Source organism: Electrona antarctica (assembly GCF_951216825.1).
Source record: "Electrona antarctica genome assembly, chromosome: 14".
Lineage (NCBI taxonomy): Eukaryota > Metazoa > Chordata > Actinopteri > Myctophiformes > Myctophidae > Electrona > Electrona antarctica.
In genome coordinates this window covers 32,602,214-32,618,099 of record NC_136795.1, presented here as the reverse complement: position 1 = coordinate 32,618,099, position 15,886 = coordinate 32,602,214, and the positions used below count along the sequence as shown (strand labels likewise).

Genomic DNA, 15,886 nt, shown 5'->3' with positions numbered 1-15,886 from the left:
AGTTATCGACACGAATGGTACTTACGGTATGGTACACGATGTAAGCTTGTAGATCTGTTTATTTTAAGCATGCGCCACCGCCACCACGCAAAGTTATGACGCGCGCACATGTGGGGGGAGAGACCCGATATATTTTATAGCTCTATGGGAGAGACGCAGACAGAAAAATATTTAAAATCATCCTGTCTCGCTCTAGCGCACGGCCGCACGCATAAAGAGCCAATGGAGCAAATGTTAAATAAGCTACACAGGTGGTCCTAAATGATTAATTGATTACATCACTATAGCAAAAGACGTGCACACATGGAAGAAAAGTCCTTTTTATCGGGATTCGGGGATACTTTGTTGTAGGCTATACGTCTCCGGTGAATTGTATGCACCAGCAGCAAGCGCATTATTGTTCAAACACCTGCTCCTCTGTTCATCTGTTGTCTTATTTGGCTAATAAAATAATTATTAAGAATTAATGCAATTTCAAGTTGTTGCTGCAATCATGATTCATGTTGCTGTTCTCTTCTCTCTGTGACTGAAGGTTGCGCCCAAAAAATGTAGACAGTGATTTCCCGCACCCCCTCATGTTATTTTTCCCTCCGTCGTAAAATGACCTCTTTTCTTTTTTTCACTATTTGGTTCGCTTAACATGTCCACGTGTCATTTGTTTACATATTTGGTACGCTTTACAAAGTCCAGTGTGAACACCAAACGGACCAAAATCAAAATGCAAATATTTGGTCCTTGGTCCTTGATCCGGACCTTCTAAAGTGAACTTTGAGTGTGAAAAACGGCCTCGACAAACTACCGCTAGCTGCTGCTCCAGTCAAGAAAACTACACTGAACATATGTGCATCTATTTCCGCGTGTCGTAGCACCGCCCAAATCGCGCAAAGCATTGTGGGACATGGAGGCATCAAATCATAAAAATGTAATCAGTGGTCGGTCGGACAGATCTGTGTGTCCGAAAGGTGTGTACGAAGCCTGAGACAAATCTTTTTTCGACTACCTCTTTTTGCAGACGAAAACTAAATGGAAACTAAAAGAAAACTAAGCTACGATGACTAAAACTAAGACTAAATATATTGACAATTTTGTCAACAAATAAAATGTTAGGACGGAACTAGTGGACAAGAGATCCAGTAGAAGTAATTTTACACTTGGTTGCATGCTGAAAATAGCTGATCTACAAGCTCACAACGTCACGCAGTGACGTGTTGTGAGCTTGTAGATCTGCTATGTTCAGCAAGTGTAAAATCAGCCATTACGACGGCATCAAGGCCTGCTAATTTAGTAGACTAAATCAACTGTAGATTTAGTCGACTAAAATGTTATGATATTTAGTCGACTCAAACTAGACTAACACTAAAACATTCCAGGTGCCTAAAATGTGGCTAAAACTAAATGTAAACTATTCAAAAGACTATGACTAAAACTAAAATCAAAATTTGCTGTCAAAATCAACACTGATTCCAATTCAAAAACAGCACAAAATTATACAGGATTTCAATTCAAATATAGCAAAAATAGACGATCTACAAGCTCAAAACACGTCGGCTATTTTTGCTACGACAGTAATATGCAATGTTGTGGCCCTCTGGAGTGAGTGTGGAAATATTGTGGCCCTCTCCAACATCAAAGTTGCCCACCCCTGTAGTAAGCTATATACAGTATACCGGTAGCAGAACCAAGGGTGCCATCTAGTGGTGTAGTATCTAAGGGCAAGCAAAACAAAATATCACTTTTGACCACATCCTGTCAACTGCTCCAGTGGAGGAGGCTGCTCAGTCAGTGGCCAACAGTATAAGACTGTGGTTGTACTGGTCAGCTCCCAGGTTGTAATATACTGCTATGTACTGTATAAGACTGTGGTTGAACTGGTCAGCTCCCAGGTTGTAATATACCGCTATGTATAAGACTGTGGTTGAACTGGTCAGCTCCCAGGTTGTAATATACCGCTATGTATAAGACTGTGGTTGAACTGGTCAGCTCCCAGGTTGTATTACATGTTTAAGACTGTGGTTGTACTGGTCAGCTCCCAGGTTGTAATATACCGCTATGTATAAGACTGTGGTTGAACTGGTCAGCTCCCAGGTTGTAATATACCGCTATGAATAAGACTGTGGTTGTACTGGTCAGCTCCCAGGTTTTAATACATGTATAAGACTGTAGTTGAACTGGTCAGCTCCCAGGTTTTAATACATGTATAAGACTGTGGTTGAACTGGTCAGCTCCCAGGTTTTAGCCTACTGTCTATCTCTGTGTGTTGGTGCGCAAGCCGATGCTGAAAATGAGCAAAGCTACTAGCATGGGTAAATAAAGGACTAAAAACTACTTATTGTCTCCGCCAGGCCAAGGACTACGTTAGCCAGGAGTATGTTTTCGCCCCTGTCTGGCCGTGTGCATGCGTGTCCGTCAGTGAGCAGCTATAATCTCCGGCACTGTTTGTACGGTCGCCATTAAAATAAAACTTTGCACAAACACACACACACACTCCTTGGAGGCCAAGTAAAACCAATTCTCACATTGGCCCATTAGCGCCTCCAGTAGGCATTTAAAAAAATAATTCTCCTACAGATTTTTACCAAACATCACGCACATAATATTTGCTCCAATGTAAAAAAACACATACAATGCAATAAATAACATTTAACTGCTCTGCTATTCTGTCTCTTACCAGATTCATTATGTAATAGAAAAGTTCATGTGAATCATTATTGGAACACTATGCTGATGATGTATAGTGACCGACCGTAGACACTAGACAGTAAAGATTTAAGCCTAATTTTATACTTTGTCGTATGACATGTCGCCCAAAAGTAATGGATCTACAAGTTATTGCTTTGGTGACTCTGAATAAACTTGGGTATGTCGCCCGCCCTCCGTGGCGGCAACGTGTCATTTGAGTATCTGCCCTATCAACTTTCGATACTACGCTACGTGCTAACCATGGTGACCATGGGTAACGGGGAATCAGGGTTCGAATTGATATAGTATAATGACATGCCCAAAATAGAGATGGAAGGTTGAATTTACTGTTTCTGTGCTTATCTTATGAAGCAAAAATTAAAGCCTGCAGAGATGGAGCGAGGCCCTCGGGCATAAACAAATTAAATGTGTCATGCTAATTCTAGCCCTGATGGAAGTGCAATGGGTTTCAGTCTGCCTTTAAAACACATGCAGCACACAGAAGTGATAGCAGCATTTACCACAACAAAAGAAAACTCAACAGATAAAAAAAGGCCCAAGCCACTGACGTAGCGGTCCGGGCACCTATAGGCTCAATGTAGCCTGACAGCGCATCGTGGGTTCGAGTCCCAGTCCCTCTCTACGGCCTTTGCTGCGTCCCACTCCTCATCTCTCTCAGTTTCAGTTTCAGTTTATTTTATTTATAGTACAAAATCACCCCAGGGGGTCTCTGTGCACTTTACAGCATTAATACATCAAAAAACAAATCAAACACAAATAGCATAGCAATAAAAACATAGTAAAACATGGTAAAATGTGCATAGCTGTATGAATCATACTGATTAAAACTAAGCGGAAACGTAGTGTATAGAAAAAAGGTGTGTTTTTAGCCTTGACTTAAATATGTCCAGGGAGTGTGCATTTCTGACATCCTGAGGGAGAGTGTTCCAGAGACAGGGGGCACGGTGTGTGAAAGCTCTGCCCCCAACCGTTATTTTATTGTGTGTTGTGACTGTGAGTTTTCCAGCATCCTGAGAGCGTAGTGGTCTTGGAGGGATGTATATATTTATTAAACTGGACATGTAAGGTGGTGCGAGTCCATTTAAGGTTTTATAGGTCAGGAGGAGTATCTTGAAGTCGGCTCTGGCCTGTATGGGTAGCCAGTGTAGTTCTATTAGTGTTGGTGTGATGTGGTCAAATTTCTTTTTTATGGTGAGTACTCTAGCTGCTGCGTTTTGTACTAATCTGAGACCATTTGTTGCTGTTGATGGTAAACCGGTGTTCCGTCTACAGTACCTACTACTAGGCATAAAAAGCCCAAACATAAATCATAAAAAAGAAAGAAAAAACTATAGGAATTTCTACAATATAAGTATAGGTAAAACATTTTGGGAAATGACAGCAATAAAAAAGACTTTCATATATCTCACTCATGTGCAGTATAAATTCTATGTACATACATTCAAAATGGCTTAAAATTGGGATCAATTAAAAATAATGACTTGACCTGGGAATGTGTTCACCATCATGTGTTCCCCACCACGCAATACTCGATGCAATTGACGTACGCACAAATGGTGCAAAAGGATAAGGCCTGTTATTATGTATACTTGTTCGTACAACCATGTTGCTCACCGAAGGTTTTCTCACTGGAAAATCCATCAGTTTTGACAAGCAACATGGATGTACCTGGTGCGATTGATGTGATTCATTTGCACCTCAATGTAATTTTTCAAACTTATACCCTGTATAAAACCCAGTATACAGTATGCATTACATTTACTTATTGTAGAACAATTATGACCACAGTTAGTCCTCAACTTAGGGCATGCGCAAATGTATATGGTAATAAAAACACTTTGTGCTGTGTCTTGCGCCACCCATTATCTACAGATCGGTTAGTTGAACTATTTTAAAATGTTTTTCAATATAGTAAAATATGGCAAAGGACTTTAGGAATAAAAGGTAAGGCGTGCCCAAGATAGCGCCATGAATCTAACTTGAATGAATGACTGACTTGGCACTACAATATAAAGGATATGTTATTTTTGTTTTCTTCTTTAGGCATACATGAGGCTACATGAGAGTGGTTCCTTGAGGGAGTTTTAAATGGACCCTTAAAGGTCGGGTTAGGGTTCTAATTATGGGAGTGCTTTAAATGAAAACCTTTGAGAACCACTGCCCTAGACACTGTCGTCAAACAGACCTGGGAACTTGTCTTTGCCGTAATCACTGAGGATAAACTCATCCACAGTGAATGGGACATCTTTCCATTTCTTAGCTGTGATCCTACCCTCTGGAGTCTCCAGGGCAAAGTTTTTGATGGACATATTGGGCAATATTGCAGCCTTCTTGTACTTCATCTCAAATCCCCATTCCTGTGGAAGCACATATACAAACAACGAGGTCCTGATTATCTAAAAGAATCTTACAGTATCACAACCATCAACTTTCTTTTTAAAAATATATTCATGGGCTTTTCTCTGTACTGTACAGTGTAGACACAGGAAACAGAGATAATATATATATGGCCAAATATTCTGGCCATCTTGGAATCAATCAGTATATGTGGTGTGTGCCATAGGCGCCTGAATGGGTTGCGTTAATTATATTTTTGAGTGGTGTAAACCACTCCTACAACTGGCTTTGTTAGTCTGTCTGTGCGCAAAAAATGAGCACGGTTGCTATGGTCACGGGTGTGATTTCATTACGTCAGACATTACGTCAGACCACAGCTGATCAGACTATATAACACCTTACACCACTCAGTTCACACGGGTGTGATTTTTTTAAATACATTTTAAGATAAACACAACGCATTGCAGTGCAACATGTTAAGGGTGGGTGCAGTACGTTGTTCAGACTAGTCATTGGTCCGAAAAATAACAACCCACCTCATCTCCTAACCTAACCATAACCCCACCTCATCTCCTAACCTAACCATAACCCACCTCATCTCCTAACCTAACCATAACCCACCTCATCTCCTAACCTAACCATAACACCTCATCTCCTAACCTAACCATAACCCACCTCATCTCCTAACCTAACCATAACCCACCTCATCTCCTAACCTAACCATAACCTAACCATAACCTAACCATAACCCTAACCCACCTCATCTCCTAACCTAACCATAACCGCAAGCACAGGAGCAGATGCATGTCGGACTAATGCCCTGTCTTAATTACATGCGGTCCCCGTTAAGGGTTTGTAGATCTGATCCCCTGCAAAGCCACATGATACGTTTACTCTGCCCCCAGGCCCACTCTGTTCTATTCATTACTCTGCCCCCAGGCCCACTCTGTTCTATTCATTACTCTGCCCCCAGGCCCACTCTGTTCTATTCATTACTCTGCCCCCAGGCCCACTCTGTTCTATTCATTACTCTGCCCCCAGACCCACTCTGTTCTATTCATTACTCTGCCCCCAGGCCCACTCTGTTCTATTCATTACTCTGCCCCCAGGCCCACTCTGTTCTATTCATTACTCTGCCCCCAGGCCCACTCTGTTCTATTCATTACTCTGCCCCCAGGCCCACTCTGTTCTATTCATTACTCTGCCCCAGGCCCACTCTGTTCTATTCATTACTCTGCCCCCAGGCCCACTCTGTTCTATTCATTACTCTGCCCCCAGGCCCACTCTGTTCTATTCATTACTCTGCCCCAGGCCCACTCTGTTCTATTCATTACTCTGCCCCCAGGCCCACTCTGTTCTATTCATTACTCTGCCCCCAGGCCCACTCTGTTCTATTCATTCTACTGCCTTTCTGTTGTTATTGGACGGAGCGTATCTATGAGATCAAAACCATGACTACGCTGTCTGGGCCATGCATAGTTATAATATTAGTGCCGTGTCGCAGACTTCAAAGGGATGTTTTAGAGCAGACAAAACATAAAGCGCCTGCATGCCTTGAACGGGTTGATAGTGAAACTTGATTAAACTGCAGAGATACTGAAGTGCATTATATCATTCTGAATATCAGTGATCAAAGCTACTGAAGCAACAAATTGGGTTGGTCTTTAATTATACAATTGTGCTGTATGTTGTGCACGATGTGGGCTAGAATACATGCTCATATACAGTATGAGAAATACAGCAGGAGCAGGAGGAACAGGCAGGAATGTGACTGTCAGTCGAACAGTCCAGCCTGGTTGATTCCCGGACTAATCTAATCTAATGCACATGGAAGATTTGTTTTGCTTTATATATACTAAGGTTTAAATAATGTATTATCTGAGTGATATGTTGTGGCTATGTTGTGTGTAAAAAAGTGACTGTCCCACTGGGCAGTTATTGATTGGATTTAACATATTAATTTGGAATGCACTACGTATGCCTTTGATATGAGGAGGTGCGCTGATTAGTGACAGCCCAGCCTGAAGCCCGACAAATATGTGACAAATTCGGCCTGGCCTGGCCTGGCCTGACCCGTAGGGTCCCGAAGAGGGTCAAAAAAACGGGTCGCCCAAACTATTAACTTTTAACCACTGAAAAAAAGTAAAGACATTTATTTTGAAAATAGTACTACACCAGGGTTAAAATTAACCCACAACAGAACAGCGGGCAATTTAGTTGTCAAGTGACATTTGGAATTGTGGCTGATCCATGTACCTTGTTGCAGTTTCCATTATTACAGCTGATCACACGCCCAGGTTCCCAGTCTTCAAAACTCCTGTCTATGACCACCTGCCCACCAGCCTTATAGTACTTTCTGCAAACAAATACAAAATATTAGAAGGTTCTGTTTTTAAAGGCTCTGGATATCTTTCTGATTTGGATCGCTATAGGAGCTCAACTTACTCGAAGTTAGGATTGATGTTGACATAGTGCGCATTTTCAACAAGTCTAATGTCATTTCCATAGGCAACAGGCTCAAAACAATTTCTGCACAGGAGCTGAATGTTGGCAGCGCTGTAGCGACTCTTCTTCTTTCCCTTCAGGGTTTCTGCAAGGCGGCTACTTATCACAGCCTCAACATGAAGCTCAGTTATCTGGAGAAACAGAAGAGCAATATGGTAGCAGAACTTCAAAACATTGAACCAGGAACAGCGCTTTAGTAGGACTGGATGATATGGGCAAAATCAAATGTATTGTGAGTTGTGACAATAAATACCACATTTTATTCATTAAAGATTGTCAACAATATCACCAATGCCTCATCATGTGACATACATAATAAAGCTCAAGTGATTCAATCAGAAAAAGACAACACTTGATATTACCAAAATTCCAGACGATATCTAGCCTCACATCACCATATCAATATAATAACGATATACTGTATTGCCCAGCCCTGGGATGAAGCCATGCAGTGCAATCTCACCTTACTGCGGAACTCTCTGGGATCCATGCTTTGGACCACACCGATGGCTTTGCCAGTCAACTCCTCCAAGAACTCATTAGTGTGTTCCCTTCGCACCTCACGTCCCCCTGCCTGGGCGACCACTGAATAGACACTGCCGGGAGCCCGGGCACGCCCACTGGCCTGCTGCTGGGCAATCTCATTTGTAAGCAGCCCATAGCGCACCACCAGGTTGCATTCTGGGATATCGAGGCCTTCTTCGGCCACACTGGTGGAAATCAGGAGGTTGAGAGCACCGTCTCGGAAATTGCGGATTGTGTCTCTTTGCTCATTCTGCATCCATATAACACACAGACAGAAATCCATCAGCATACTAAGACACAACAAACATTTAGAGAAAAGGCTAGAAAATCACTTTTTTTTTACTGCTACAAACTTTAGCATTCAGTGTACTGTGCTGAACCTTGGATCGAAACAGTGAATGATAAAGTTTGGAGCAGTAAAAATGTGGGTTGTGAGTCTTTTTCATAAATGAATTTATTTTACTGTCCTTACAGTTTGGTTCAGCACCAAGAGAGTGGGATGTGCATTGACCTCTCTATGGGTGTTTATTACACGATACAGAGGTCAAACTGTAATTTAAGAATTGCGATAATTGAACATTAAGGATGAACATTAACCTGAAACATACCTGAGTCATGTAACTGATGCCATTACCTGCACCAGTCAGGATGGCTGCCTTGATGCCAGCTTCCCTTAAGGCTGGGTTTTTGTGGACCCAGTCATTCAGGCAAATTGTACTTGTACGTGTTTTGCAGAAGATGATACCCCTGGATTTCTCCAAGGGCCCAAACTGTTCCAGTAGAGTTCTCTGGAGTTGGTCCATCTTGGGGTTTTCGAAGCAAGCGTCTCTCGCCAGCATCCTCAGCTCAGTCTGGTTTTCTGAATGAAGGGAATGCCAAAAACTGTGATTACTCGCGTATTAATCACAGGCATGAACAGACAGATGGACGATCAAAGAACACTTCAGTGTTCTTTTGGTGAAGAGTCTAAGATGCGAAGATGGACTGAGTCAGAGCCATGTTGAGGAAGTTTTGCATTGTATAAAAAATAAAATTACTGTGACCTTTACATGATCTGTGATTTTGTACTGATTATATTGTGAACTGCTATTTCAATTTTAACCGTGATACTGTTGTAATTGATAATTGTTAAGTAAGGACCTCCCCGCTACACAGGTGGGGATGATCAAATGTTGGCTTTAAAAGAGGGACCTACATCCCCAGTATCACTTTCTAGTCTGCTCTGAAGAAGGCTCCTGCCGAAACGCGTCAGCGTTCTCAAATAATCATGAGATATTGCATCTGGGCCAGTCTTGCATTTTTAATTTTGGAGTGTCGCTTTTTTCCATTTAGTTGGTCTATGAGTTAACTTTAGTGTTCTCACCTTGGAAAAGTCCCAGCAGGAAGAAGTCTGTTCCGTCAATGGCTGTGGCATCCTTGGTACTGTAGAAAGCCTCCAGGGAGTGATAGGCATCGCTCATTCGTAAAGTGTCATTGATGAGCAGAGCATCATTGTACTGCCTAAGGTGGAGTGCACACTGTGCAAGCAGTCTGCTGCTGTCATGTACACCTAACACCGAAAAAATAAAACATGAAAGTTAGTGTCCGACTGTGAACATTTGTTATTTTTCAAACACATGGACTCATTGGCTCCCTCTACATTTATTTTATATTTTTCAAGCAGCCTCAACCACATAAGCCTAAACCCATTTTATACTTCATCATACAATAGTGTTGTGTCAAAAATAGCCACTCTTCAAGCTCACAACGCACCGTGAGTTTTTCATTCTTTTTTCAGTAATTAAAAAAATGGATTTAATTATTTTCAGTATAACATGAAATATGATTTGCAGAGCCTTGAAACATGCTTGAGATAGATAATCCAACACAGTGAAGTTATTGTTTTATTTTAGTGTATAATAAAGCACAAATTGATTTAAATGTCTAGCCAAAAATAGTGTTTTTAATATCCTCAGTGATACTGTGTCTGCTGCATGTGTAGACGTGCTGATGTGCCCTTTCCTTTTATCACCAAATAAATGTAATCAATCAATATGACTGCTGAAGTCTCAAGGATTTTTGATCGAATGACCCACGGACCCTTCTTCTCTAGAATCACCACATCTGCCTCATACTCCTGAGTGCCGATTTCCCTGAGGGTAAAGTCTGGCGGTAACGTCAGGATTTCATGGATCTGTCTCATCATCCACTTCAGGTGATCTCCAAATGGATCCTGTGAAGATAAACCATCGTCAGCAAATGGTAAATGGTGCATTTATATAGCACTTTTATCCAAATCGCTTTACATAGATTGTGCATTACATTACATTACATTCACATGCACTCTGGGGAGAGACACCATAAAGTCAGCAGAAGATACTGCATATGAAGAAGAGGTTCACAAACTATGGGCCAGGACCCATTAGCAATGAGCGACAGCAATTCCACATGAATAACTGTGAAAGACAATGAAGTGCGTACACCCTCCAGAGATAAAAGATATTATCCACCCTGGACGTCTATGTCTCTCAACACTGTCTATTGACAGAGGCCTTCATCACATCATCTGCTGAGCGACTATTTGCTCAGTGTTTCCTTGTACTTTCCCTCTCCCATAGCGCATTCATGTTCCTGATGAATTCCCCTCTGTCACAATGACATGGCCAAAATAGATTATTAATTTATTATTTTAAAAATGTATCAATCGTTGATTTACTTTCTTTTATAATAGGCTCAATTGATAACTGTTGCACTCCCAACAATGCCCTCACATGGCTATTCTTTGTGGGCCATCCATTTCCCTGTTCTTTCCCCCACTCCAAATCCCCAACCACCCCCTTTCAGCAATACATTACATACAAGGATTATTCATGTGTTTCTGGACTGAACGCTGTTGTCACACCAGTGCATTAAAGAGAGAGGAATTCCTGCACGCACGCACGCACGCGCACACGCACACGCACACACACACACACACACACACACACACACACACACACACACACACACACACACACACACACACACACACACACACACACACACACACACACACACACACACAGAGCAATTCAAGTTTCAGTGTCTTGCTCAAGGACACTTCGACAGAAACTCTGGGGGAGCCCGGGATCGGACTGGGAACCTCGCGGTTCCCATCCGGCTGCTCTACTGGCTACTCTACCCCTCAGTGGTGGACAAAGTAGGCTACACTCAAGTAAATACTCAAGTATTCAAATGTACAAATTAATCTGGTTTCACTATATTATTTTGAAATAGGATTCAAGTGGTTAATTCATATTCAATATAGTTAATAAGTTTGGGTCTCAAGAGACCATGATCGTGAGTGAAAGTCATGACCATGCACAAAAACAAATCTCCAAAAATGTACAGCACTCAAGTAAATAAATATACTTAGTTAATGTCCGCCACTGACACCATCAGTTGTGTGCTGCAAAGCTGGCACAGCCGGGCAGCCAACAAGGTATAAATGAGGCTCAGTGTCACATCTCCTAATATCAACATCATTATACTTGCAACAACAAACATGTCTCACCTTGGGTCTTGGGTCCACAATGTCAAACTTTTTGATGGGTCTTGGTACTTTCTTCTTCAGCTCAGGGGCATAGATTTTAGATGAAACAATGGCAGAGTCCAAGTTGGCACAAATCTGAAGGTGATATGGGAGAGAGAGGTATAGGGCCAAATTTGGAGGTGTTGTCATGTTGCATGAAAAAAGCCATATTTTGCGATGACATGTGGCTTTACATTGCTGCCACCACCACGGTTGTGGTTCAAGTTGTCATTAGGAATTCCACAGATGCAAACACACTGACCTGCAGTACATGGTCCACAGCCTTTTGCAGGGTCTTTCCACCCCCTGTCCCAGGAGATGCAGTGAGGCCCAGGATTTGTGGCAACGGCCCTTCCTTTCTTAGCTTCTTCTCTATGTAGTGCCTCATTATTTTGTTGTAGACACCCTCCTTGTGGGTGTGGTGACACTCATCAATTATTAGCAAAGTGATATCTGTGAACACAGACACGCACATAAGGAATGGGTACTCGGTACAGCATGATTGAGTAGAGGGACGTCTCAGAACACAGTCAAATCCTGTGTTAATTTATCGATCGATCGATCGTGTGCAAATGTATACACTAAATTTGTACACTCAGAGTTAAATGAACACTCACAATTGTACAGTGTAGCCTATATGAATGGGAAGCAGAGTGGGAAGAGAGAATGATGACTTGTCTAGATGTACGAATGTGGTTCTAACCTGAGAGCTCAACATGTTTGCTGTCCTCCTTGTTGTTTAAGGCGTTCTCTAATATTTGGGCCGTGCAGATGACCAAGTCGGAGTCTTTCACCACATTGCCAAAGAAGTCCTTCTCGTCACATTCCCCACTGACAAGAACCACCTTATACTCCCCACCCAGGTGAGGCTGGAACTCGTTTTTGTAATGTTGCTCCACCAGATGAACCTAGAAGACATGTCCGCAGCTGGTTGGCATCTGTGCCAAACTCGCAACACTCAACTACAGTACATTTGGCATAATATAAAAGGCAGAGGTGGTGTGAAACAACTAGAGTCATGTCAGCAGTTGTTCTGAACCCGTATCTGTGCTATGCCAGGTATGGTGTCTATGGTCCTCATTCACAAAGGAGAAATACACCGCAGTGTAACGTATGCGTAAACAGATACTAAATATCATCGTATTTCTCTGTCCGATCACGCTGCGATTTGCTCCCGTCGTATTCAGGGAAGCTGGTGTAATCACTTCATTTGTGCGGATCGCAGAGTGTAGCCTTTCCGCATTTTTCCCAAGCGATTCGCCTGGTGTCGCCTGGTTAGAACGCCCATCCCACACCATATAAGGCAACAGGAAATATCGAAATACGTCATCATAGCCTGCACCGGGCTTTAAATTATATACAACAGCCGCGATGAGCTTGTAGAGCAGTTAATTTTGACAGGCGGGTCTCTGCATGGACAGATCTTCAAGCAAACAGCACAAGTTTTGTATATAATTATAAACGAAACTTGCCAACTTGGCACGCATTGCTTCACTCCTTGTTAAATGTCAGAACGTTAATAAGTTAACTGATGTTACAGTTACTTTCACATAATGAGAAAGAAGTTAATTTGTATTGTTCACCACACAACCAAATGCTATATTAAAACTCGGCAATGATAAAAGGCCCTATTGATTAGTCTACTGCGGTGATTGATTCCCTGCCCTGCACTGTCGGATTTGGAAAGCAAATATATCCGGACATGCATGGACACAGGACATATTTTCTTTCTTTTTTTTCTTGTGGGATTTGGACTTAAGGCTATATTTCATCCGACCCAACTACGTTGTATGTTTCCTCAGCTGCAGGTAAGAGTTGGCTATTCTGTGTGGCGTCCGCATGTGATCAATATACATATTATAAATTAATACCACGACGCAAATGGAGGCAGATAGGTGCTTGCAGCAAATGCATTTAGGCCTACGTGAAACTTTAATTGGCTGAGTCTCTGTCAACATGCTGATCAGCGAGTTACAGTGGTAATAATAATCATCATCAACAGCCTTTCTTGTCTGTCTGTCCGTCATGTTTGTGAACAAGCGCGAGTGGAGGTGAGCTGGCTTAAAACTATGATATGACTGGCCGACTTTCAAACACGCTGATGCCATTCATTCAAATAGGCTAATGTGGTCTTCTATTTTTTATATAGGGCTAATCCCCCCCACACACACACACACGCACCGACAGTCAGACTGACTCAAAGGAGCTCCATAACGAAACAATTTAAATAGGCCTATACTGCAGACATTACTACACTAAACAACGTTGGATTCGTACAGTGCAGAATGCAGATAAGTGTATGTTCTTATTATAATTGTGAGTTTGTTTTTTAACATGCAGCGCGAGTCCGCGAGAGCCGATCTACAAGCTCACAGCGCGTTGCACTGCGAGTAGAAAGCTGTCAAGTGAGCAGCGCAATCGCGCATGCTAGAAATATCCTAATAAATAAATAAAAAAGGTGTCGGGCTTGCAGGGGCAGTTTCTGTATGGCACTCTAGGCTAACCTGCCTCTAGAATGCATGCATTTAGGCATACAAGTGATACTTGGCTTTTATATAGGCTATATTTTTTTTTATGTGCGACCAATGTTGGGGACACATGCCTACATATTTTATCTGAGATTTGGGGACTTTTAATTGATTCAGCATGAAGACTAAAGCCTTCTTAATAAATCTACGCAAGCCGTACACGACCATGAGAGGTGGCGCAGCTTTCAGCGGAATTTCCGACCAACCCACGTCACCGTCAAGTTCACGTTCAAGTTCATGAATTCCCACGTAATGTGGGAATCTACGTAAATGCCTGTCCGCTCACGCTCCGCTCACGTAACGTCACTTTATGAGCGTAAACGCCGTTGTGAATGAGGACCAATATCTCTACCTTGTTGACCAGTACCACCACTTTGGCCTTGCGGGTGGTCTCCAGGTGTCTCTTGCTTACGTAGACGGCAGCGCGTGTCTTTCCACCGCCGGTGGGCAGCCAAATTATGGTGTTCTCACCCTGTAGAGCACGTTGTACCACTTCCTCCTGGTATGCACGGAGACCAAAGTCTGACATCCTTAACTTCAACCCTGTCTTAGACAGAAAACACTCAAGATTTACATGAATATAAGTGTCCATCAGGATGGACCCTTCCAGGTCCTGAAATATTTCAATGCTCTGAAAATTACCATGCAGAACTGGCTGGAGAGACTTTATACTGTATTAAGGTTAGACGTTCAATAAAGTGTTACAACCACATAATACATTATAATGCACTTATAAGGAATTATAAGTTATAATACATGTTAATAATTAAGCATATCAACTTATAACAAGGTTTATGAAGTATAACTTGTAACATAATTTACAAGTGCTGATAATTCATTATAAACTCAGTGGAACAGCACTATAATTACCAGCACTTTAATTAAAGGTCAGGTCAATATTGCATTGTAATCATATTTATGATGCATTATAATTATATACATAACCATTTATAACGAGTGGTATGCTTTATAAGTACAGTATAGCCTAAAGCATTATACATGTGATTATAATAGACCCAAAAGGGTTACCATTCCTTAACTATCATTTAGAATAGAGCCTTAGAATAATCATCAGATCTTTTCAACTCACCCGACTGGTCCGATAGAGAGCGGTTAAGAATCAGCTGAAACGGCTCGTCACCGTTTTGGGACATGCAGGCTGTGGGGCTTTTAACTTGTTTTGATCAGCTGTCTCACACTAGGAAAGGAAAACGAAAGAAAACCTTTGCTCTCTGCCAGACAAATGGTCCCACTAACTAAGGGAGGCTCTGGAGGGACAATAGCATTATCCAACGACAGAGTGAACCCGTTTTGCACACATAACTGAAAATAACTACAGCCAACTATCGCAAATCTTCAAGAATACGCCTCTGGTCAATTGCTCTTGTGGTTTCAACTTATGTTATGATTGGTACGTTTCTGTGGCTTAGCAGGAACAAACAGGCATTGCGTCATGCTTTTCAGTTAGCCTCTGCAGTGCCCTAAAGGGGCCCCATCCTTAAACTGAGAAATCGAAACCTACAGCTTGCTGGAGGGAGTGGAGGCACTGATGCTGGGAATACCCCAACATATTTATCTTCAATGAATAAACAAACTTTATTTACTGTAACACCTATGTAAAAACAGAGTTTGCAAAGCAATTTAATACCCTTAAGGCACATCAGACTTATCCTCAATGAATAAACCAACTTTATTTTACTGCTGCACAATGAAAGGAAAAAACGATTGAGGACCTGTCCAA

The 15,886-nt window shown here is 42.0% G+C and overlaps 1 protein-coding gene across 1 annotated transcript; it reads right to left on the bottom strand.

Moving 5' to 3' along the window:
• Positions 1–4,862: 4,862 nt before the first annotated feature.
• dhx58 (DEXH (Asp-Glu-X-His) box polypeptide 58) lies at positions 4,863–15,319 on the bottom strand (the record flags this gene model as incomplete). Its single annotated transcript, XM_079521624.1, has 12 exons — positions 15,236–15,319; positions 14,498–14,688; positions 12,321–12,525; positions 11,880–12,070; positions 11,600–11,713; positions 10,147–10,279; positions 9,431–9,616; positions 8,676–8,926; positions 8,006–8,317; positions 7,483–7,673; positions 7,294–7,393; positions 4,863–5,057 (listed from the first exon to the last, which is right to left on the bottom strand). The coding sequence occupies exons 1-12, from the start codon at positions 15,297–15,299 to the stop codon at positions 4,863–4,865; spliced, it is 2,133 nt and encodes a 710-aa protein (XP_079377750.1). The 5' UTR covers positions 15,300–15,319.
• Between the last annotated feature and the right edge of the window lie 567 nt (positions 15,320–15,886).